Source organism: Triturus cristatus, chromosome 3_2, assembly GCF_964204655.1.
Source record: "Triturus cristatus chromosome 3_2, aTriCri1.1, whole genome shotgun sequence".
Lineage (NCBI taxonomy): Eukaryota > Metazoa > Chordata > Amphibia > Caudata > Salamandridae > Triturus > Triturus cristatus.
In genome coordinates, this window is record NC_140584.1 from 1,215,029,296 (window position 1) to 1,215,054,753 (window position 25,458).

At 45.5% G+C, this 25,458-nt stretch overlaps 1 protein-coding gene across 3 annotated transcripts in view; it reads right to left on the reverse strand.

Annotated features, from left to right (window-relative positions):
- Positions 1-8,756: 8,756 nt before the first annotated feature.
- The window catches only part of LOC146859484 (uncharacterized), a 115,944-nt gene continuing 99,242 nt past the window's right edge, over positions 8,757-25,458 (reverse strand). For all 3 annotated transcript variants that reach the window (XM_085650213.1, XM_085650215.1, XM_085650214.1), the window contains 2 exons: positions 17,816-17,911; positions 8,757-14,526 (listed from right to left, as the gene is read on the reverse strand). In XM_085650213.1, the coding sequence (XP_085506339.1) occupies positions 13,928-14,526; positions 17,816-17,911 (695 nt within the window). In that variant the 3' untranslated portion in view covers positions 8,757-13,927. The remainder of the gene's footprint in view (positions 14,527-17,815; positions 17,912-25,458) is intronic.

Here is a 25,458-nt window from a genome sequence, read left to right on the forward strand (position 1 = left end):
AGTTGCCTGCAAGACGGAGAGTGGGTGCCTCACAGTGGAGGCCTGCATGCAGCTCCCGCCTGTACCCCGGTGCTGGATGTCACCACTGGTAGAGTGGGTGCTTTGGGGGGACGGGCGGGGGCTGTCAGGGGGCAGGGGTGCTCACTTGTCCTGTTTTCTCAAAAGCTCACAGCCCATAATTACAGGTAAGCAGGTACCGAGCACTCGGAGGATGGGCTCAGCTGTCAGCCAGGTGGGCGCTTCAAGAGGCCTCCTAGCAACCAAGGCGCCTAATGAGCACCGGCTCCACGCAGCCGCCCTCCTCCACAGCGCAAACAGATCAAGCCCGAATCAATGAAATTCCTCTTCTTCCATCCATTAGGAACATTTCCGAGGAAGTGGAACGTGAAACTGACCGTGAGGAAAGTTGTTCAGTCAGGAGTGTGCTCCTCTTCTCCTCAATTTCCGTCCTTCTGCCTCACGCTGCTCCTCTTCACTCTCCATCCTTGTGCCTCGTGCTGCTCTTCTCCTCCTCACTCTCCTTCCTTCTGCTTCATGCTGCTCTTCCCCTCACTCCTTCCTTCTTCACGCTGCTCTTCAGTCCTTTTCAACCCGCCCTCCCTTCCATTGTCAGTGCCTTCTTTACCCCCCGCCCTCCCTCCCATTGTCCGTGCCTTCTGCCCTTCCCGCCCGCCCGCCCTCCCTCCCATTGTCCGTGATGCCTACCTTACCCCCTCCCTCCCGTTGTACGTTGTTGGTGGTGCCTACCTATTGGCTATGCCAATGTTTTTTAAATTTATTTATATGTTTTTCTCACATGTAACACTGTATGTTTCCTACAGTCAGCCTACCTTGAATGAAAATTCTACAGTAAAATCAAGCAACAGTAATGCGCTCTCTGGGAAACAGCCGACATCTTATTCACGACACGTTCTTTATTGTAGAGCAGTAGATTCACAAAGCAGGGCATGTTACCATTTTGTATGGCATTGATACAGATAGTTGCCGGGTCCATTCTAACCGGAAAGGCAGACGTGTCTGGTGCGCAGTGGTGATTGGCTGTCAATAAAACTTTAGAGCTTAAGCTTTTTCAATGCTTTTAGCACAAAGTACTGAGAGCAGCGCACCCGCTGCCGCCCTCTGTACCGAGCAGTGTTTGTCACCTAGTTACAGAAGAAAGCACAATCACGCTGTGCTCCGAGGGAACTGAGCAGCTTGTTTTACCAGTCTATAATCTCTTGAATGGCTAAATGAAAGACAACCACATCAGGTATATATATAAAATGTATGTATTTATTTCTAAAGACACCCTCCTAGTCTCTTTATGAGGCTAGAGGTCAAAACAAATAAGTTACACTTCACAACATGACATTAATAAGCACAAATACACGTCAGGCCGTAGGGGCGAGCCAAGCCATATACTAAAATAGTGGTATAAGAACCACGACTTAACTAGACACAAGGTCTAGAGCCTGTAGAATCACTGGGACTTCAAGGAACCACCCAAGGTAGTGACACAGGGGACCCACGAGGGCCGTGTGCAGTATGAAAACACAGCCGCGAGCTCCTGTTAGCTTCTATTGGGAAAGTCGCAGTTAGATTTTTAAAGATTAGGGACACTTAGAATCGAACTAGGACCAAACCCTTTGGGACTTAGGAAGGTCTAGGGCCAACACCCACGGGAGCACCGGAGTATCTGTGTTACCTCACCTAGGGAAGCTGGGTGCATAGGTGTCAAATGGTGTCGATTTCAATGGGAGCTGGCAAAGAAGTGCTGCTGCCAGGAAGATGAGAAGTGTCCAAAGAGATCCAAGCCTGGCACTTGCCAGTGACCAGGAGGACGATAGGCGGATGCCCATCGATGTCTGAGTACCACCAATTGTAGCTGCACTAGGGCTATCAGTTGCCTTAGGGGCAATGGTGGCTGGAGTTGAGTCTTTGGACTTTGTACAGTCACTAGTCCAATGTGTTTTCTGTTTACAGATTTTACACCATGGTTTCTTTTGGCCTTTACCTGTGTTAGATTGGGACTCCCCTGTTTAGGTTTCTATGGTCATGAGACCTCTCCCTAACAATAGGGATGTTGCTGCCACCATGGGACTCTAGTCCCAATCTTTTTCTAGCTTTCTGAAGCTCTAGGGATTCCCTTTCTAAGGCTATCTGCTCTCTTCTGATTCTAAGCTGAGCTTCCTCATACTTGAGCAGTCTCTTCTTCCTCTCATGAGAGGATTCCCTCCTATGAGAGAAAACAGCGGTCCCTATGGAGGTGTCAGAATGGATAGACTCCTGAGAAGGAGAGCTTGACCTTCGGGGCACACTCCCAACTCTTCCAGGTGGAGTAAAGAGAGGGCCATTGTGGCCACCTTCCTCATCTTCTGGATGAGTTGCATTATCCAGGTTAAGATCATTGTCATCTCCCTGGCCAGCTTCAGAGGTTAGGTCATGGGTATCTTCACCCATAGGCCCTTCCTCATCTGCTGCCCCACCCACTCTACCTACCTCATCAGACCCTGAGGTCTTTCTGAGATCATCTAAGAGGAGTACCTCTATGAGGCGTTGGGTGTTTGCACTTTTGCCTGTCTTCAACTTCCTAGTACTACACAATGCTCTCAATTCCAGGAAAGGGAGTTTGTCATACTTGGAGGCTAGAAGCCCACCGGCTTCTGGCAAGGACCCACTGGTTCTTGGCCTTGAAGACATCACTAGTGAGATGTGGTGTATGAACTACCTACTCTAGTGTGGCCTACTAAACTCTCTTGAGTTGTAGAAAGGGTGTGCTAAGCCCTTGACACACAACTCTAAGTTCAGTAGAACCTACTGTAATTTAAGCTTTATTTATTTGTACCTCAGGTACCTTTAGTGGTTTTCAGTTAATCACTCACTTGAGATTATCTGGTAAAACAATAGCAAGCTTGAATCCCAACCGCTGCACACCAATGTGAGATGTTGGCTTGGTATATGCTTTCCACTAGTTATAGTGGGCACCTTGCACCAGTCCAAACAACCCCTTATTGATGATAGGTTAAAGACAACCTTTATTGAAAGCTATCCAAGTGGTAGCTATGGATAGCAGCCTTCAGGCCAAGTCTTGAAGGAATGTAAAGCAGCTTGCTTTACCAGTCTATATTCTCTTGAATGGCTAAATGAAAGGAGACCACACGAGGTATATATATATATATAATATATGTATTTATTCCTAAACACACCCTACTAGTCTCTATTAGGCTAGAGGTAAAAGCACATATGTTACACTTCAAATATCACAGTAAATTAGCACAATATACGATATGCCCTAGGGGCGACCCAAACCATATATTAAGAAAGTGGTATAAGAACCACGACTTGACTAGACACAAGGCCTAGAGCCTGTAGAAACGCTGGGACTCCAAGGAACCACGCAAGATAGTGACACAGGGGACCCAAGGGGGACGTGTGTAGTGTGAGAACACAACCGCGAGCTCCCGTTAGCTTCTATGGGGAAAGTCGCGGTTAGAATTTTTAAGTTTCAGGACACTTAGGAGTGGACTAGGAACAAACCCTTTTGGACTCAGATGGTTCTAGGGCCAACACCCACGGGAGCACCAGAGTACTCATGTTACCTAACCCAGGGAAGCCGGGTGCATAGGTGTCAAATGGTGTTGGGTCGCATCGTCGTTTTCAATGGCAGCTTGCTGAAAAGTGCTGCTGCCAGGAAGATGAGAAATGTCCGAAGAGATCCAAGCCTGGATTGAAGATTTGAAGAACCTGAAAGCAGAGGGGACAGAGTCTGGGTCACTTGCCAGTGACCAGGGGCATGATAGTCGAATGCCCACCGATGTCGGGTGCTTCAGGTGAGAAGAGGACCAGGAGGCATCGAGGATGACCAGGAGCTGGATTCGAGCTGTCCCACGAAGGATGTCGAGTGCTGCAGCGTCGGTGCCCGGATTGGACACAACAAGCCTTGGCAACAGCAACCAACGAGGGAAGAGGAAAGATGCTTTGGTGCGGACCAGCAAGATCCTGGGGACTCCCCAAGCGATGGAGAGTCAGGGCACATCTGGAGCAATCAGGGAAGCCCAATTGAAGTAAGAGTTGCCTTCATAGGGACCCACCAGACGACGGACCAGGGATCGCGAAGGAGCCTCGAGCGAAAACACAAAGAGCGGGCTCACGGAACTCTCGTGGAGTGTAGGCCAGCAACCTTCGGTGTAAAAGGTGCTCGGGGCCTGAGCTACAAGTAACCCAATGCACAGCCTCAAAGGACGTCGCGAAGCTGATGCAAACCGGCAAAGGTGCACTGTGTCCAGGGGTTCCAGTTCCATGGTACCAACGAGGGCTATGGGTCTCAGCTTTGCTGGGGACGCGGGTCAGCCTCTGGGAAGTCTGGAAACCCACCTCCTGTGTTGCAATTATTTCGGAGTCCGGCGGGAGCTTCGGAGATGCAAACCGGCAAATGCGTCTTTGGTGCATGCCAAGCAGGGGAGTAACTCCTTTACTCCAAGGGAGATTCTTCAGTCATCTAGTCATGTAGCTCGTCGAAGTTCCGGGATTTCTGTAGCAGAGTTTCATCCAGGTGTAATCTAAAGTCCTGTAGTCAGGGGTTCCTTCTTTATATCCAAGGAAGGGGTTGGACTAACTCTGGGGACCCACCTATGGGAGGGTTTGGAACCAGAGCAGGGGCTGGTAGCCCCTGCAGCCAGTTTGAACTGGACTATGCACAGGGACACCAAATGTGCCCCCAGTGCAGGACTTCAAAGCACTCTTGGAGTGCACCCACCCAGCCCCAATCCACTAAGGCCTGTCTGGGAGGTGGTAACACCGCCCTCTGACAGGAAACCTATTGTCCAGGCCTCCCCTGCCAGAGTTTAGGTCAGCAGCACGAGGCCAGACTCGTGTCTGTGGCTGGCAGCATCCATTTTGTAATGACTGGGCACTGTTAGCTGGTACCGGGTATACCGGTGCTGTCATGTCTCTCCCTCTAGAAGGGTGAGATCATACTCCCACGCCAGTTACTGGTGTGGGGGCATGCTTCCAAGGTGTTTGACACCAAACACGACATGTTTCTGTGGAGCCAGTCAAAAGTTAGCATTTACCGTTTGGTTATAATGCACTTATATGGTTAGGCTGCATCACAGACAACCCCAGAGAAGATATTCCGAAGGCTGCAGAGGGGCTCTGCTCATGGCATGGGCACCCTCTCACACAAAACCAACCACCCTGCCTTCAGGCTTGATAAGGCCTGCCATAGGGGTGACTGATAGGTTTATATGTGCAGTGATAGGGTGAGATATAGTGAACCTATATCTCAGTAAGGGGATCATGCACCACCTTACTCAGGCTGCAGTAGCAGACCTGTGGTGTCATTTTGGAGGTCTTCTGGGGGGGGTGGCATAATACATGCTGCAGCCTCTGGTAGGCCTCTGAGGTACCTATACCCTGGGTACATAGTATACCATATTCTAGGGACTTAAAAGGGCACCCCAGAATCCAATCTGTGGTGTACCTAAGGTACTAGGAATCAATTTAGAGAGGAAGCAGCTAGGCTGGGGTCCAGGATAGCAGGGCCCCAGCCAGACTAAATTCGAAAAACAGTGAAACATCAGCAAAAAGTGGGGGTAACCATAAGAAGCAGATTCTACTCTCCTACAGTGCCTTTCTAAGGCACATATGTGAGCCTTAGAAAGGCAGCGTCATGGAAGCACCAAATCACATTCCCGTACAGCATGGACTGTGTAGTCCATGCCGTGAAGGAACAGGGGACACATACAGACAGGGGGGCACACCATGTACCCCCTGCCACCTTTTTTAAGGCGGGCTCACTGCCAGGAAAAGGGTTGCCGTTGAGGAAACTCTTCCAATGTGCTTGGTGGTGCCGCAGTGGCACCGGCAGCATATTGCGGCCTCTGACCGGATCTCTGGCGGTTGCAGCGGTCCCATCGCTGCAATTGTAATATATGGTGGTTGACCGCCACAGAGACTACGTAGTTGTAATCAGGCCCTTAGACAGTTTTAGGAGCTTTTTCTCTCAGCGTCAAGCGGTCATCTTCAGCAATCCAACTTTCAGTTCGACCATGGCGGCCTGTGAGTCCTGGCCTCCGTGAGTCCTGGAGGTCTTCGTTTTGGACGTCGAAGAGTTCCGGAACTTTCAGCGGGGCAAACCTGCAAGTTAGGCTGAGCTACGGTTCATCGTCACCAGCATGACTGTCATCGTTGAGGTTGGTGAACTTACGGAGCATTTTCCCAAATATTATCCAAAGGTTTCCAAACTTCTAGAACTTCTTCTGGAAGGCCTCTTGAGGGTCTTTGTTGGTCCACAACACCAGGCAATGGCCAAGAAGATCAGATTTTCTTCTTGGGGGTTTGGAACTACAATTCCCACAAAGCACCTGGTCAAATCCAGTAATGTCCAGGTGAAGGTGGCAGCTGGGCTTGTACTTGTTAGAGATGATGTAGGTGACTTCTTCCAGATTTTGGCTTCTTGTTGCTCATCAGGGAGTCTAATCCTTAATCTTGGAAGCCAGGCAAAGTACTCTTTTGTGAAGTCTTTAGTGTGCAGCAGGTACAGTCCTTGTGAATGCTGTCATCTGTTTGTGAAGAACAAGAGTACAGCAGGGCAGTTCTACTTCTTCTGCAGTCTTCAAGCAGGGATTTGATTTTATGAACAGCCGTCCCATATTTATTCCAGATTCTGGGCTGGCAAGTGGGGGCACCCAGAACCAATGGGGTTCAAGTTGCCACCCTCTGTAATGACCACTTCCTTAGAAGTGTGGCATATTTTTGTCCCAGAATGCACATCTCAGTCCAAATCAAAATGGAGAGAATAACTACTGGGAGTTCAGGTCTTGGCTAACCTTTCGCACAGGCGTGGCTAATGTTTCCCTAAACTCTGCTTCCAGGACCAGCTTGGCTTAGACTGTCAAGGACTGGCCAATCAGAAGAGGCTGCTACAGAGCTGCTTTAGGTAACTTCAGGGAAGTAAGTTGAAAAACTGCTTTCCTACAAAAGTTATAATAAATCCGACCTTGGTAAATTGAACTTTTATTTTGATACTTTGAATTATATTTCCAGCTAACTCCGGTCAAAGTTAGACTTTATTAAAGCTCAATAAAGCCTTCCCATGTTAGCCTATAGAGCTAGCAACACTACAATGGAGAGCAACGAAATAAGCTTTTCCCTCACAGGGGTATATAAAACATATTTTATAATGTCCCTGCTTTTAATTACAAGGCACCCTCCCTGTGGGGCACCTAGGGCAGACCTTAGGAGTGACTTATATGTAGTACAAAAGTCGTTGTAACTTTGGAAGTACTTTTAATTCCAGAGTTGAATTTGGACACAGTTTTATTTTTAAGGCAGCCTGCAAAGCAGGGTTGGCTTTAAAATGGCAGCAGACACCACAGCAGTGCACACTTGAGTGCATTAAATCCACCTAGGCCTCTAAACCTACATGTCGTACCATATACTAGGGACTTACAGGTAGGTTGTCAGAACCAATTGTAATTAAACATAATTACCACGTACCTTTTCCCCCCCAATCTTTTATATAGAGCAAACGCGTCCCAAAGGTATTAGAGCTCTTTACATGAGCACCAGTTTCGCTACAGATGCACAAATTCATTTCTTAGGCACGGGAGGATTAGGTGATTTGCCCAGAATCACAGGATTTTTGAGCTTCCTGATAAGAGTTGAACCTGGTTCCCCAACTTTTAAGTTGGCCGGTCAAGCCGTTAAGCCACACTAAACAGAGCAATGGCCCTCGTTAGCTGTGCCTAGGACATAATCAGAGTCAGTAACTCAGTATCAGTCAAAAATGGGGGTGATCAGGGCAAAAAGGATTTGTTTCTCACAAAGAGTACTATATTTAGGGATTGTGGATGCAATACAACTTCACGGGTATTTAGTTGACCAAGGAAGGTACAATTTTAGAATTTCGGGTATTAGCCGGATACCAGTTTTTTAGGTCTTGCCTGACCCAGCGCATGCGCTGGTCTGGCGAGACTTATTGAGAGGGCTCCAGAAAGTGCTACCAGGCCAGCCTAGAGCTACAGTGCATGTGCGCGGGCGCGCGCGGCGCGCTTAACCGCGATTACTTTCACGCCGCTTTGATGTTTGATCGCGATCGCGATCACTTTCACTTTCGCGGCCGCTTGGTCGCTTTGCATAGCCAATAGGTCTCGCTTTTGGGACCTTATAAGTATTTAGTTATGCAACTGTTGCATGGCTAAACACTTATAAGGTCCCAAAGGCGAGACCTATTGGCTATTCCAATGCTTGTTTGTGTGTGGTGCTCATGGTTCAAGTGGCCTTCGGTCATGAAGACTTACAATTGTGATATCAATTGATGTTATAGTTTTAATTTCTCTGGTGCGTATAGTCCTAGAGCTCTTACGGTACTGCCTGATTACGTTTATTTAGCACACATAGTGCACAAGTGCAACAGTAACTTTTATTGCCACCATCTCAACCACTGATGAGGTAGTAAAAGTGAAAAAAGTATTTCTAAATTACTTACAAACTATTAGTATGCCAATTGTGAGTGTTAACAGCACAGCAGAGCATCTCTTGTTATGCATTACGTTTGCCCTGAGGTGTAGGATGTGTATGGGAGCTTGTCAGTGGGGCCAGGCGAGGAGTTAAATGGTTTTAAAATATGTCTAAAAAAGAATTTATGAACACATACATTCAGTAGTTCTTGAAAGGTACTATTTTAGAATGTGGAAACAAGGGAGTGTAGAAATTGTAGAGAATTACATTACAACCCTCAGAAAATGAGTGGAAGACAATCAAAAAAAGAGAGATAGGAAGTAATGCTTTATTGAGAAGTTACGTAAAACTATACAGTAACATTTTTACCAATGTATTGTACTGATCTAAAAAATACAGGAGTAATAAAGGTTAATTAATCTCAGCGCCACACAACCATATTGAAAAATTTACTATCAGTTAAAAGTTTTTACAAATCTAAAACAATGTACGTTTCTGAAGAGAGTTGATTCCTTGGAGCTTCTAGATGCAGTAAAACTGCCCTTTAACATGATCCCATAGCATTCTCATAACACTCACTTCTGATATGGCGAAGATCTTCATCTCTTCCTCCGAATGGCCTACCACACAGACATATTGAGTCTAGAAAATTCCAGGAACATCAACATTACAGATTGGGAATTTCAAGAAATGTAAATCATATAAAATGAAATGTCACTTTATGAATCAGTGGGGAGATTAGCTGTGAGTCCTGAGATCAACGTGGGAGGATATCATAAGAAGTGTTGTTTTTATGATTGTAATGCAAAACAGTCTTCAACAACAAACTTAAATTTCAGACAGTTTTCTGTACAAGCCGTGTCCAGGGGAACCAACGTTCAGATAGATCCAGGTCCTTGAAACAATCCGCTAGAGAGGATCTCTAATCATTGGGGGTGTTGATATTTCTGTCCTAATCAAGGAGCCCAATAGTTTTACTTTTATGTTGTGCAGCTTAGATCAATACATTAAGCTTATACAGTCAACCACGTGTGCTACTTCTGATTTTCAAATTGGAACTAATCTGTGGTTGATAGATCAAGAAAAGTATCCAGTCTCGAATGTAGCGCCACAAGGAAGCAAAGGGACATTGTCACGAACTACTTGAACAATGTCTGAGCAGAGGGCCAACACAATTTGGATTCTAGTTTAATTTGACCACAACTTGCAGAAATGTCTTTTTAGCTAACCATTTCTTTTGTTTACACAATGGTAGGGAATCCAAAATGTGTAGGCCAACACCATCATAGTGGTCAACCACAAGCAGAAGACTCCACTTATGTTTACATTTGTTTGATCCAAAAGCACTGATCTTATGGTTATATGTACTAGCTTTCATGTAGGCACTCACCTGCCACAAGGCGGTTTTGCACTTTAGGCCTTTTATGTATTTAGTAAACAGACTGTATGTGTTGCAATGCGCTACTTGTTTCCAGTGGAAAACTTTAATAAATACACCTTTTCCTCTTCCGAATGTTGATTACTCCGCTGCATTATATGTTATAGGTTTCAAATGCATCAGCAAGCGAATGTGGTTCTTATCCAAGAGTGCAGTCATCAGCGGACACAAGCTTTGTGGGTACGCATTTACTGCTCTCAAAACCTGCAATGAATGGAAAATAACAATGGTGGCGGTATTAAAGGAGAGGGGAGCTCCAGGAGGTGTTAGTGCTGTGGTGGTATTTTTTTTAACCAAGTTTGAAGGATGTTGTGCTATCAAAGTCCTTTGTAATAAGTCAGATAAAATGCAATACGTCGTTATATTGTAGTATTAAAATATATACTAGATATATCCTATATCTTTGGGATGCAAATACAACCATGCACATTATTTCATCATATTTGTTTGAAGTTTGGGGTAGCTTTTCACCTTTTTATCCACAATGCTCAGTTACATCTTTTCAATTTAAGGGAGTTTTTAATATTGTTACATCTGGCACACATATGCCCCGGTGTGGCATCCTAGCACTGTCATTTCCTGGAGTGATCTGAAGCTCAAACCTGCTCACATGGTTGGAACACTGTGTAGATGTTCGGTGTTCTGTTTGGAAGAATTGGGAGCAGCGCGTGAGAACCAAAGATGCTCTCCAATTGAACGGTGGTGGAGCTGTCTGTGGAGCTGTCTCTGAAGCTAGGTGTGATTGTACTGTTTTGTTGCACACTGACTTGCTATGTTATGTTAAGGATTTGTAGAGCGCATGGCTGCCCAAGGGCTTCCCAGCGCTGGCGAGTTCTGTTTGTAAAGCTAGCCTCCTGCAGGTACTTAACGGGGAAACAACCAAGTCTTCAAGTTTTTTCTGAAGGAGGTTTCATTCGGTAGGGCTCTGATTTTAAATGGAAGGGCATTCCACAGCCTCGGTACCAGGTAGGCAAATGATCCGCCTCCCCATCTCACCCTTTTGACTCTGGCTGTCTTGAGGAGCTGTTGCTGGGAAGATCTTAAATGTCTGATCGGCGTGTATCAGGATATCAATCGTCTGAGCTTTAGTGGAGCTTTTTTGTTAATGGCCCTATATGCTATACAGAGGGATTTGAACTTGATTCGATAGGCAACCAGTGAAGCTGTTTTAGTGTTTTTTTTTAATAGATACACAGTTGGGAATTTTCAATAAAAGTCTGTCTGCCGCATTCTGCACCACCTGGAATCTCTTTGTTACATATTTAGGTGAGGTCACATAAAAGCGAGTTGCCATAGTCCACGCGTGAAATTATAAGGGACTGGATGCCCGTTATTTTGGGGTGCACAGGGATCCCTTCAACAATCTTCTTTATCATTTTGAGAAGCGAGAAGCAGATTCCTGATATTTTCCTAGATTGACAGTCCATTGCGAGTGTATCCTCCAGCCAGAGTCCCAGGTGTTTTATGGCTGGTTTAGGGGTGGGTGGGTCCATTGCGAGTGTATCCTCCAGCCAGAGTCCCAGGTGTTTTATGGCGGGTTTAGGGATAGGTGGGTCCATTGCGAGTGTATCCTCCAGCCAGAGTCCCAGGTGTTTATGACGGGTTTAGGGGTGGGTGGGTCCATGGCGAGTGTATCCTCCAGCCAGAGTCCCAGGTGTTTTATGGCGGGTTTAGGGGTTGGTGGGTCCATTGCGAGTGTATCCTCCAGCCAGAGTCCCAGGTGTTTTATGGCGGGTTTAGGGATAGGTGGGTCCATTGCGAGTGTATCCTCCAGCCAGAGTCCCAGGTGTTTATGACGGGTTTAGGGGTGGGTGGGTCCATTGCGAGTGTAGGGGTTGGTGGGTCCATTGCGAGTGTATCCTCCAGCCAGAGTCCCAGGTGTTTTATGGCTGGTTTAGGGGTGGGTGGGTCCATTGCGAGTGTATCCTCCAGCCAGAGTCCCAGGTGTTTTATGGCTGGTTTAGGGGTGGGTGGGTCCATTGCGAGTGTATCCTCCAGCCAGAGTCCCAGGTGTTTTATGGCGGGTTTAGGGATAGGTGGGTCCATTGCGAGTGTATCCTCCAGCCAGAGTCCCAGATGTTTTATGGCGGGTTTAGGGGTTGGTGGGTCCATTGCGAGTGTATCCTCCAGCCAGAGTCCAAGGTGTTTTATGGCGGGTTTAGGGATAGGTGGGTCCATTGCGAGTGTATCCTCCAGCCAGAGTCCCAGGTGTTTTATGGCGGGTTTAGGGATAGGTGGGTCCATTGCGAGTGTATCCTCCAGCCAGAGTCCCAGGTGTTTTATGGCGGGTTTAGGGGTTGCTGGGTCCATTGCGAGTGTATCCTCCAGCCAGAGTCCCAGGTGTTTTATGGCGGGTTTAGGGATAGGTGGGTCCATTGCGAGTGTATCCTCCAGCCAGAGTCCCAGGTGTTTTATGGCGGGTTTAGGGATAGGTGGGTCCATTGCGAGTGTATCCTCCAGCCAGAGTCCCAGGTGTTTTATGGCGGGTTTAGGGGTAGGTGGGTCCATTGCGAGTGTATCCTCCAGCCAGAGTCCCAGGTGTTTTATGGCGGGTTTAGGGGTAGGTGGGTCCATTGCGAGTGTATCCTCCAGCCAGAGTCCCAGGTGTTTTATGGCTGGTTTAGGGGTGGGTGGGTCCATTGAGAGTGTATCCTCCAGCCAGAGTCCCAGGTGTTTTATGGCGGGTTTAGGGATAGGTGGGTCCATTGCGAGTGTATCCTCCAGCCAGAGTCCCAGGTGTTTTATGGCGGGTTTAGGGGTTGGTGGGTCCATTGCGAGTGTATCCTTCAGCCAGAGTCCCAGATGTTTTATGGCGGGTTTAGGGGTGGGTGGGTTTCCCATGCAGTAGGGCCACTGTGTCAGGGATGCGTGGATGGCAAGATTTCCCAATATCATGAGCTCTGTTTTCTCACAATTTAGCTTCAGACAACTGTTTGACATCCATTTTACCTCTCTCTCGAGACAGTGAGTACCCTGATGGGTACTTGGGTTCGGGCGATTTGTCAGAGACACTACCAGTCGTGTGTGATCAGCATAGCTGTCGTACATAGATATTAAACAGAGTAGGGCTAAGGGAAGAGCCCTGTGGGACACCACGTGTGTCTGGGAGCCTTTATGCAGCTGTCATGACTGTGTATTATAGATGATAACCATTAGCTAGGAGCACCTTCTTTCGATGCTGTGACCTCGCGTCTTTTGCTGTCCTAGGTCCTTCATTTTTTTCTCTCTTTCTATTAAATCTGTGGCATTGTCTGGAAGATCATATGTTCTCAAATGTTGCTTTGTCATGCATAGTTATCATTGTGCATTGTCAAAATAATATATTTCTTTAAATATATTTTCATATTCCCTAGGTTTATCCTTGTGAAGATACAGAGGCTGCGTTTTTGCGACAGCATGCTTAAGATGGATTGTCTTCTTAGAACCAAATAAAGATGTTGATACATGTCTTCTTTTTCCCTGTTTGTCTTGTGTGATACTTGTTTTACTTACCTTTGCTATTCAGTGCTTCTTCCTGAATATTTTTACTGCTCTCTGCTGTTCTTTTGTGATTGAGACTAACGTGCCAGATATTGCTTACTTATTGATACCGTGCTCCTCGTGGTCCCACTCCAAACCTCATCTGTTTGGGGGTCGACGGGGCTAGAATGGAACTAAATTATACCCTATGGCTCCCAGCTCTAGAGAATGTATTTACCCCTCACCCCCAAAATAAGCCACCCTTTAAAATTGATCCTCTAGAAAGGTATCTGTTTTCGTAACCTACTTTTTGGGAAGGTGCTAAATGAACCACTGTGTTCCTTTTGGTACTTTTCATGTTAAATGTACGGGTTTGGCATATTGGCAACCGAGCTCAAATGTCCAAGCTGAAAATACATGTATGCTGCACCCCATACTCCCAAACACACACAACCCAAACCAATGAGGCATCCAGCCAGTGCCTGCCTGATAGGAGAAATGGGGGGTGCTGAAACGTTTTGGCAAATTAAGCACTGCCCCCAAAACCTGCATGTTTGTAGCACCATAAAGACAAAACTTTAAGTGCTCTCAGTCTGGGCTCAAATGGGCAAAAGAGGTCATCGTTGACGTGTAGCGGTCTGCGTAAGCTGTGGGCCAGTAGTTGAAATCATAGGGTCCAGCTGACGCAGCATCCCCGGCCTTTGGGACAGTCTCTCCTCCAGAAGACACTGGTGGAAGCGGGAGCAGGTCAGTGAGCTGGGAGTCTTCAGTAATGTTGTGGTTTCGCCGCAGGTGCATTGCAAGGCATGATGTCCCAAGAGAGGATTTTTCTTTGGGTATCCCCCTCTTTACTGGCTTGCAGCACAACCTGCAGTTCACTATGTGGGCATTCCTCAAAGCTTGTCCCTCTGGCATTACAAAATACCTCCAGGTCCATGAGCGGAGGCTGCCACCTGGTGCCGGGCAAGGCCTGCTGATTTTCTTCTTGGGAGGCCTGTATTCCTCAGCACTGCCACCGGGATCCTCATCCAGGGCGATGGCACTCTCCTGTTCCTCCTCCTTGGGTATGGCCATGCTAGAGGCTCCAGTCTCGGGTGCCTGGGGGTGGTATTGATGGTGCTGGAAGTGGTCGAACTGCTTCCGGTGCGGCTGCTGTTTCTGGCAGCAACGGCTGCTGATTCCATTATCTAATGGTAAATGACAGTGAATAAAAATAAATTATTTACAAATACCAGAACAGAAACAAGGAGGGCCTACAATTTACAAGAAGACCATAAAGTTAAAGTAAAAGTAAATTTAAGAAGCATGCAAATAAATGGAGGATAACTTAAAATGCTATTATACTTCCAAGAAAAAAAGAACCAGTTCCATAAAAAGAGATGGTGGAAATGGAACTAGTTGAAGAAATTAAGCCCCCAAAAAAAAGCAGACGATAGAGAAAAAGAAGAAAACAGAACAAATAAAGATTAAGATGATAAAACACTGCTGGGTTTCATGCTACTGAGGACCCCAATTGTCTCCTCTCTCTCCAGAGCGTTAGCCTATGTAGGAAATGATTAACATTTGGGTAAATGAATGTAATCATAAATGGTGTCAGTATTCACATTGGACCCAACTGCAGAATGTGGCAGACATGCGCTACTTTACAAATTACAAGGTCTAGATCAAGAAACATTATGGCCAAAATGATTTGGTCAATTCTTATTGGTCATCAATGAGCCCATCAACCAACCACTTGCAGAGAATCTTTGAAATGCTTTGAGGCGAACTGTTTTGAGGATTATGATTGGTCTCATAGTAGAAACACTTAATGCAGTTTCAGTGATCGGCGAGTAACAGCCAGAGGCATCGCACAGCGCCAGTGAAGATTGAGTGGTTGGTGAGGCCTGTGAAAGCCTCACTTGCAGACCACATGTCAGGTACATGACGGAAAGTTCATGTGCCCCAGAAGACAATGCAAATCTTTCAAATCCAGCTATTCCTGAAAGAAGGCTATCCTGACCTTCCCTAAAACATTCCACGGCTCCACATTCAGCAGCTTGGCCGAGCTTAAGGCTTCATGCTGCATGTGGAGAAGTGGAAACAATAAATGAGGGGCCTCCACTACCTAATAAAGTTAGGGTTCACCACACGTTTTATTTCTCCCCCAAACAGCGTCTTCTTCAGCGACAGGAGTCACTTCAGAAAAAAACACAGTGACTCCAGATCCGCACTGGCATGGCCGCTTTAAATTCTTGCAATCAAATATGTTTTTCCTAAAGACAGATCCTTAGGTGGGGTTTTTCTATAGAACTAATGTCACCCACATGCTGGGAGTTTTCTGTCCGCATGTGGGGATGTTTCGGGACATTACTTTGTCCGATTGATAGACATGGAGGTCCCAAACAGCATGGATGCCAGAGGGAATTTGTTTTGAGGACCCACTCGAATTGTTCTGCCACCTAAGGTCAGCAGCAAGGGTCTTTGTGATGTTTAAGGGCACTGATGGAAGGGAGGTAGGGCTAGTCTGCCAGTTTTCCCAGAGGCCTGGCCTTCTTAAATGAAAACTAAGCGCCTTATTTAGAGTGTCCCTGTCACAAGCATTGCGAATGTCCTGTTTGCCGTATTACAAGAATGTTCTAGCCCATGGTGCTTATATTACAGCAGATGGGATATTCTCCATGCTTGACAGATAGACACTGTCTCCCAAACCTTAAGCAAGCCCCCAAGTAATCAGCATTCGCATTGCAAGAACGTTCATTGTGAGAATGTGGGTCCTGATGTATCAAGCCCTTTGGCAAGTGCGAGTCTGCAATAAGCGGAATCGAAGACATTGGCTACAGTGGCTCAGAAGACTAGGAACGATGCAATGTGTCATGGAATGTCACAGTTAGGTTCCTGGGAAGAGGAACATTTACTAGTAGTCTATCAGGTCAGTGGAATATCCTCCAATTGGAGTAGGTGCCCTCACACACCCCGAGAGTAGTCATGCTTCATCATCTGGGCGTGCTCCTCGTCAGGCCAACGCTGCATTGCCCAACGGGCACCTGCAAAGGGGCTCTTTGGCCGGAGATCTTTTGAGTTTTGCAGTTTGATGAGAGTGAGTGTGTGGGGTGTGGCGAGTGGTGTATGGAAGGGGTGATTAAGAAAGGTTCAGTGATGCTAGGTCTGAGTCAACGTTATTAATGGAGCTCACTAACCCATTTAAAACCAGTGTTGCTCGTGTGGGAGGCGATGGTCCTAGAGAGCAGCCGTGATAGGTTTTAAAGCTGTGTGGCCAACATGTTTCTTGCCTACTGCAGCCCCAAAGGGGTCTAATGTTAATTCATCAGGATCTTACACTACTGCGTGACTGATTCTTTTGTGTGTGCAGATAGTTCAAGTAACCAGTCACGCTGTACGTTGACAAGGCAAGATTCTACCTTGTATATTAAAATGACCTGAATAAAAAGAGGCACAGACAAAACATAGAATGCAGTGTTGTTTAGAAATTCTGGCAAGAAAGTTGAAAGTGCTTGTTTATAGCGAGTTGCCCTTTCTTTTGTAAATCACCTCTTTCTATTTCATGCCCCATAGTGGATTACAAGGTGACCATTTCTAGAAAACACATATGTAGCATCACCAGTGTTGAAAAAGCTTTGTTTAACACCATTGTGGACTTCTTCCAATAGACCGCAGTCGTGTGGCGTCGGGGTTTACCTTAGTTCGGCCTACCTTGATCACCAGTCATACTTAAACAACATTATTGCCGTACCAGTGTTCGTGTTTGCTCGACCTCTGAGCAACAATATTAGTTTTTTCACAATAGTTTAAGTGCCGTTTGATGCATTGCTTCAACACAAACATCCATTTCCTTTGTAATTTTATGGTTATCTACTGCATGGCCTGCTGCAGTGGGGTGGAGCAGTCCTCAAGGAGAGAGGAAGGAGCAGCATGGGGTGGCATCCTGGGCAGATCTGGAGAAATCTTTAGCAAAAGGCACAGCAACCCCTGGGGTAGATCTGTAGGCATAGCAGCAACCAGAGCAGACCGGCTGGCACAGCCGCCCCTGGATAGATCCGCGGACATAGTAGCAACATGAGCAGCGCTGCAGACATACCAGCAACCTGATCAGACCGGCAGGCTAAGCGGGAAACTGGGAATGTCTACAGGAAGAGCAAGCACGTGGATAGAGCGCATACAAAGGAGGGCCTCTGGCAGATCTGCAGACATTCTTTTCCTGCACATCTTCCACACCACAAGGTCTGCGGATGCCACCAAAATACTCAGCGCTCTGTATGTCGGGATACAGGATAATGGCACCCATAGTTGGGAGACACTCACTGAAGAGCCCTAACGGAGGCTACCGTCCCTGTGCAGCGGCACAGAGAGTATTCACACTACAGAGACCACAAAGACCCAGTGAGGCCAAGAACCTCAGCAAAGGTATGCTATTGGCTGTCACGTTATCAATTCTCTTGTAAACATAAACACCACCAGACTCTTACAGCTGCTCACCTGAGCTTCTGCTTACATGTTCCACCTTCTCCTGAATATGCATCCCTTCTTCTTGTTTTATCTTAAGTGAAAACACAGATGAAATCACTGGATGATCTGAAGTGAAAACAAAATGCAAGTGAGAATGTGTAAGTGAGTAATGGTATTGATGCAAATATAGACAACACTGACGGAGGATAAAACACATCTTTATTCACAGTCTCACCACTCTGCTTCACTGAGGAAAACCTTACAGGTGCCAGCGTTCTAAACTGACATCAGGGTAAACACAAATGTAAGGAAGAGGGGTGGTGGAATATACCAAGACAGGAAGGTGTAAGACGCAATGTGGACTATATAACTAATGACAACATAAAAACAACAATGATAATTATAGAATATGACACATTTCCTTCAAATAACAAAAATAAAAGTCAAGATTAAGAAACGTAAAGGACAAAAAGCCACGATTAACCACTGATGTAATCATCCTGCCATCTGGGTGTAAGTCTATGCTTCTTGGTGATGATATTGTTCCCTTTCTTTGCTTTGTTCAAAGACATTCTCCAAATTTGCCCACTGTCCATCTTTACTACATTGTGTTTAACTTCATTGATGTACACAGGTTTGGAAAATGTGCTCACATTTTCACTCTGAGCACCTGGTCTTTTCACAAGAACCCAATCATCTACGCCCATCCATGTTTCTTAGCTCCTTGTTTAGAATTGCATAATTTTTTGTACTTACTTTGGTAGTTTTCTACTTTCTCTTTGAACATCTCCCGATCTATCGATACTAGTTTCCTGCCTCTAAGGGGAGTGATAGGGGAAACCCCTGTGACCTGGTTGGGTGTGGTGTAATATGACCATAGTAAATCCTGTACCAACTCTTCTACAGGATGCCCTCTTGAGACATGCCAATGTGATACAATCGTTTAACATTTGGTTAGCTCTTTCTAAGGATCTGTTAGCTTTTGGGCAGTACAATGCTGTTTTCAAAGTTTAATACATAATTTTGAAATTAATTCTTTCATTCTGTAGGAGGTAAATTGAACACCATAATAATAATAATAATAATAATAATAATACAGCATTTTGTAGAGCGCGAACAGCTACCTCACAAGGAGGTGTCCCGGCGCTGAAGACCGCTGGGGAACCCGTCCTGGCTTTCCCTGTGAGATGGTCCCTTTCTGGGTATCTCCAAGGTGAAACCAGGCATCCCCGGCGTCTGTGGGGGGCCGTTGTAGAGATGAGGCAAGCTTAATGCCCAGAGTTGCCGAGTGTGTTCCTGGTTAGAGTAGGTACCGAGGCGAGAATAATCAAGTCCGTTTTGACCCTGGTCCACGACCCTGCCGCATCGGGAATTGAACCCTGGTCCCTGGCCGAATCTCAGCTTACGGGTCTGCCGCCTCTAACCAGTGAGCCACACCTCTCCACAATAATCAGTAGTAATAAGTGTTCATGGAATACCTTCTACACAAAATCTGTCTTTTAAGAAGCTAATCATGGTACTAGTGGTGGCTTGGTTCACTAATTGTGTAACAAACCAATATGAATTATAGTCAATTACAACAAACATCAATCTTTTATGTACACCTGGGTGGTTAATGGGACTGATGATGTCTAAAGCAAGTTTGTCCCACAGCTTATCTGGAATAGAAACACTGGATACTGTTGTTATAAATACTCTCTGAGCCATGAAATTAGGGTACAGCTCAACTTGATGGTATGCCGTGGAGAGGTCGATAACACTGATCCACATGCCTCACCCATGGTAATTAACATTTAATTGAGACAGGGTAATGGGCCTCTTTCAACCCACATGTTGTTAATGAGATCGCGTAGATCGACACAAAGGCGTCTAACCATTTGGAAAAGTCCATGGGATGGATGATTCCAAGATCAGAAAGTTTTTGAATTCTTGTTCTTGTTTGTTCATCATGTAGGGTACAGGGCGTGGTTTTTGTACAATCAGCTGCGCCTCAGATTTCAATTTTATTTTATGGTGAAAACTATGTAATAGAGCTAGTTTTTCAGTAAATAATTATGGAAAATCTTCGCTAATTGCGGTTTCACCCACTGATCTGTCACCTAGCAAGATGTGCTCGATATTATTAGGCTCTAATGTGATTCCAGGTTCTTTTTGGTATTGCCATCCTCACAATATGGAACCTTATTTTATCGCATATAGTTTCCCATACGTGGAGCAGTCTTTAAAGCTAATTCATCCTTTAGTCATCCCTTCAAGATGGATGGGCTACTTGTTATATCCACAGGGGGAAATGTCAGCGGTTTATAAGATGAGCTAATTATGTATGGGAAATTGCTGGTATTCTTTACTATTAATCAAAGAATAAGGTAAGCAGGAATCAGCCATCAAGACATTTTTCTGTTCTTGGGATAGCTGGTGTTAACGTTCCTATCACTCGCATTCAATTAAAAAATACATTTCTTTAATCATGCTGTCAATGGTACTCAGCTGTTTGTTAACACTTTCCCTACACTCCCTGCCAAAATACTTCTTTTGTGTGCAGTTCCTGCAAGTGCCATTCCTAGCTTGGCAAGTGATAGTGTTGACCAGGTGGTTACAGCTGCCACAAAACAAACATTGTTAGATTCTGACGATATTTTAGAATTAATATCAGTTCTTTTTCTACTTTACATATCTCCTATTCTTGTTTATCCACTGTGACTTCAGCAACTGACTCAGGTGGAGTCCTCGCTTCTTGAATGCCTTCCGCTGTGTGTTAAATCGGTTTGCCAATTTTTTAATTGCTTCGTGTAAACCAGAATTCTGGGAGAATACCTTTTGTTGGTTCCACAAGTTATTTGTATATCTGACAAACTGATCTCTAGTTACAGAAACTGTAAGTGTCCCAAAGTCACACAACTTTGATTTTTCCTTTTTATAATATTTTTATTGCAATTTTTAGAGATACAAGTAATTCAAGGTGAGAGTACTACTAGGGGAGAGCAACAATTAACCTCCAAGAAGCTAAAATACAAAGTACAACAATGAAGAATTCATAAATGCTCTCATCTTACCGAATACAATAGCGATGGATTCATTAATATTCTCATCTTACAAGGGAATCTCATTTCATCATATACATGATTAAAATAAATTCAAGAGGTCAAAAACATATATACGTCTAACAAATCCCCTAAGGGCATATCCAATCAGGTCGAATCAAAATACATGCGGACAACCGCCATGGCTATAAATGTCAACTATAAGATTGGCCGGGAAACACTTCACCATGTACCCCCAATACGATAACCTGAAGAGTCAAAGTAATTTTAGTTTTAAACAAGAATACAAAATGTAATAATCTCACTTTGGAGTGGTTCCAGATGGGGGCAACTACAAAACATATGCATTAGGCCAACCTCCTGATGTTGACCGCGTGGGCATACAATCCCTACAGTCCCTCCTCATCTAGCAATTTTCCCGGGTGTATAATATAGAACATAAATAGTTTTGTAGTGTTGGGCTTAAAAATTGGTCGAAAACAGTGTAGCACAACCTAGCTCCAGTGATTCCAGGAAAGAACAGCCTGCAATCCCCAGCTTATTCTGCCATTTTTCAAATTTTCTTTCCAGGTCATCCTGTAAAGGGCATTCAGATATTTATATAGTAGGATGATCGTACAATGCTTGCTCCCGACCATCCCATCCAACAGCTCTATTTTCAAGAATCCATTGGCCCCCCATTTCCTAGTTAAAAAATCTTGACTCTGTAAATATTTTTTAAAAGTCTCTCTGAAAAATCTCGAACTTAGCCCGTAGTTCTTCTAATTAGGTAATACCAACATGGGTAAAGAAATCACCTAGTGCCTGATTATGATATTGGTGGTCCTACCGCTGGACCACCGTTGCGGCGGTCGGGAGAACGCAGCCAAGCCGGTGGCGTCTTGCCACTGTATTATGGGAACACTGCTGGGCTGGCGGTATTGTGTCAACGGTGCCATGGCGGCAGCATGCTTGGTTCTCATAAAAAGAGCCCGAAGCATATACTGCTGCTGTGGCAGCACTGTTTGCACATTGGTCCACTGTGTACCATGCACCATATTGTGCATGGTACACAGTGCATGCACGACAGTGGGCCTCCATGCACAAATTTGTTTGGGGCCCTTTCCCTGCCTTTCCGGCAACATTTTCATTGTGGGATTCCCACCATGAACAGGTCGGCGGAAAGTCAGGTCGTGATCAGCAAGGTGGTGCTGGCATCGGCACTGCCACCATCTAACACTGCTTTCCCCACCGCCGCCCCGTAGAGATCCTGGATCTGGGAAGAGGCAGCGGGCTTGTGTCGGGATTATGGCCGACAGATCGCCAATCTCCTAATTGGGCGGTCAGACCATCAAGTAGACATCTGTCGGACCGCCAATACAGGTACAGCGGTCTTGGGACCGTAATCAAGCCCCTAGTCTCTTAATTCCACATTACTCTCAGCCCATCACGATCGAACCCCGGACAATATCTGGAACTGATGTATTTCTTTGTAAAGTAATTAAAGTGCCCTAACCCCAACTTCTAAGAGAGTGAATTTCATATCTAAAGCGGTCCCAGTAAGGTCTTAAACTGAACTTTTTTGAAGGAGCTGGGTTCAACTTGTCACGAAAAACATGCTCTGGTTTCTTTCCAGAGCAACAACTCAAAGGTAGGAGGGATTCCACCCACCAATCCATCTACCCCATATTCCCTAAAGAGTTAACACAAGTACTGGAGAGCCGCTGCCCAGTAATACAGTTTCAAATCCGGTACGGCCCAGTGATCTCTATCTGCAGGGAGAGTTAAGCATTAAAGCGCTCTTCTCTTTTTTGAATACGCCCAAATAAAATGTATATCATTTATGGCCTTAAGCTAGTAGTTGTTGAGTTCCAGAGGGATGGCCCAGAACAGATACAGCACTTTCGGTAGGAAAGCACCTTTGTAACATTGCTACGTCCGACTATCGTAAGTTGGATATTGTCCGTTCTGTGCATATCTCTTTCTGCCTTTCTTATAACGGGCGGTACAAAAGGGGGTGGTGATGGACGGAGCATCAGAACCAATAAAACACTCACACCCAGTCAACAGATCTGGGTTTGATCCATCACCGTTCTTTAGCCCACTCTGCCACCCCAGTTCAGACATGGCCATATGCAAATGAGTCTGACCCTGTGCCTCATGGGAACAGTCCAGCCCGAACTGCCAAGCCATGCCTTCCCTGGACCGGAAACAAGCTTCCTAGGACCGGTTTCTGGCATTTCAGCCGTCTTCAACCAGGCTTGCTTGAATCCAGTGGCAACAACAGAAGAAAGCGTCATCAGATAGGCAACCTTTGGCTTCATTCCACAGCAACTTTGACTGCTCAACATCAGGTAACTCCCATTAGAGAGCAATCTGAAAGTTGGATGTATCACAGCCATCGGATAACCTTTCAAGTAGCAGGATAGGTTCACCACTGAAGCTTTACAAGCCCCGTGCAACTACATGTCCTTGCAAACTAAGGATCCACTTAAAGTACTCTTGCAGTTTGAACCGCTGAGAAGTACTTCAGTCCCCTTATTTCAATACTGAAACTTAAAAGGAAGTTCCCAAGACTTGTGTACAAAACCTTCCCCTAACCCTTCATATCTGCCTAGTTGGTGATACTGTAGACAGTACTGAAAATTAAATGCAGAGATTAGCAGTGTAATATAATCTTGGATTATCCAATCCGCGGATGCAATTTCAGCAATGGTGAAAGGTAACTTTTCTATGTGTAATATAGTGTATTTAGCATCCTTGTGTGCCATAAGTATCTATTGTTCTGTAAGATGGTATGAGGAAAACAGACTTGTAACACTGATATGTCGCCAGGGCACGTGTCCAGAATCGATGTTTGTAATGTCCAGCTCAACAGCATAATAGGCCTAAGTTGTGACTGCCCATGTTGTAACGCGGACAAGTCTTGTTGAACAATGTCTATCGCTGAGGATACTATGTTTCCCAAAGAGTATATCCTACATGGTATGGTGGTCATACCATAGTCAACCACTGCAAGAGCTTATTCTGAATTAGCCCTATCAATTTTGCATTTTTTTTTCAGGGGCCTCCTCCTGAGAGACCTTCCTTATCTCATTGCATATTGCATACAAGAAGCGATTTTTACGTGGTTTTCAAGGATCTAATAAAAATGGACTGTGCTCCAGGTCATCAGACAAAAGGGACAACTGCTGTTTCAGTGGGGCCATACACATCATACAGTACCCTATCCAAAACAATTCCATCTGGAACTGGAACAGGTATAATGTTCACCTGGGAAAGGTATTTTTGTTCTTGATGTGGTGACCAAGTTCACCAGTTGCACTGCAGAGCATTCTGAGAGAAAATGTCAGAAGCAGGAAAAAGACTGTCACAAAACCAATCCAAAAGGATTAGGAAAAGTAATGCAATTGTAATCCAAAAATGTATCCATGGAGCAACAAAATATGTCCTTTTCAGCCAAAGATAGAAAACACAAACCTTCAGCCTGCAAGAAAGAGGCGGCGGTGGTGGTAGATCAGTTGAATCACATGAGAAGTCGATGAAGTAGCCAAAGCAGTCTGATCTATTTTTGGCAGCTTTTTGTAGAACTAGGAGATTACTCGATCTGTGGTACATTTTTGTAGACCGTGTTATTCTCAGGTTTTCGAACCATAATCTGTGTTTCTGTACTAGTTGACTGTACAGTTGTTATAGTTGTAGCTGGTAGAAAACATACTTCATTCTTGTTGATTTTTGTCTATTGTTGGAAAGAGGATGTTTCTTCAGTTATGAAAGCTTCCATCTGAATTACTGCACTGTAGGGAGAGGAGGCAGGTAGCTAACCACAAGCCCACATGGCTTACTGTTGAGAATCGGTCAAATATTGTGGTTTGATAAGATCAATAGAAACAAATCTTTTGTCTTTGTGCCGGCAAGGGGTGGAAGAAGCACGGTTCTGGTACCTTCAATAGCCAGGACATGTGCAAGTGCCCTGAGAATGGCCCAAACTCTTTTTTTTGTCCACATTTTTTCAGCATGACCCGATACCCAATCTTCGGGATCCAGCCACGCCGGAACCGGGACTACCTTCACTTCTCCAGTGGCAGTGCGTTTTACTTGGGTGTCATCCCGGAAGCCGTTCAGCTCCTGTAAAACAGCCAAGCGTTTATTGATGTCGAATGATGTTTCTGCCGCCACTGTTCTGGGATTGTAGAGGTCTGGGACCCACATCTTTACCCCAAACAGAATTTCATAGGGAGTCTGACCACCAAGGGAATGTTCCTGCATGTTATTGAGTGCCCTCTGGACCCCATATAGGTGATTGTTAGAAATGGGATTGTTGGTCGGCTAGGGCGAGTGCCAAAGTCGGGCAGAAACCACCACTCTAGTCAGGATAAGGGAGTTACACTCCTAAAATAATCCCTGCTCACCCCCTTGGCAGCTTGGCACGAGCAGTTAATGTTAATTTTAATGTTAATTTAATTTATATAGCGCGGCTGCTACCCGGAGGTGTCCTGGCGCTTGTCAATACAGAATCCGTGAGGGAACAACAATGGAGCGCTAGAGGGTAAAAAGCCAGGTTTTGAGGGCCTTCCGGAACATAAGATGATTATCAATCGATCTTAAACGAAGGGGTAAGTCATTACAAAGTTTGGGGGCCGCAAAGGTGAA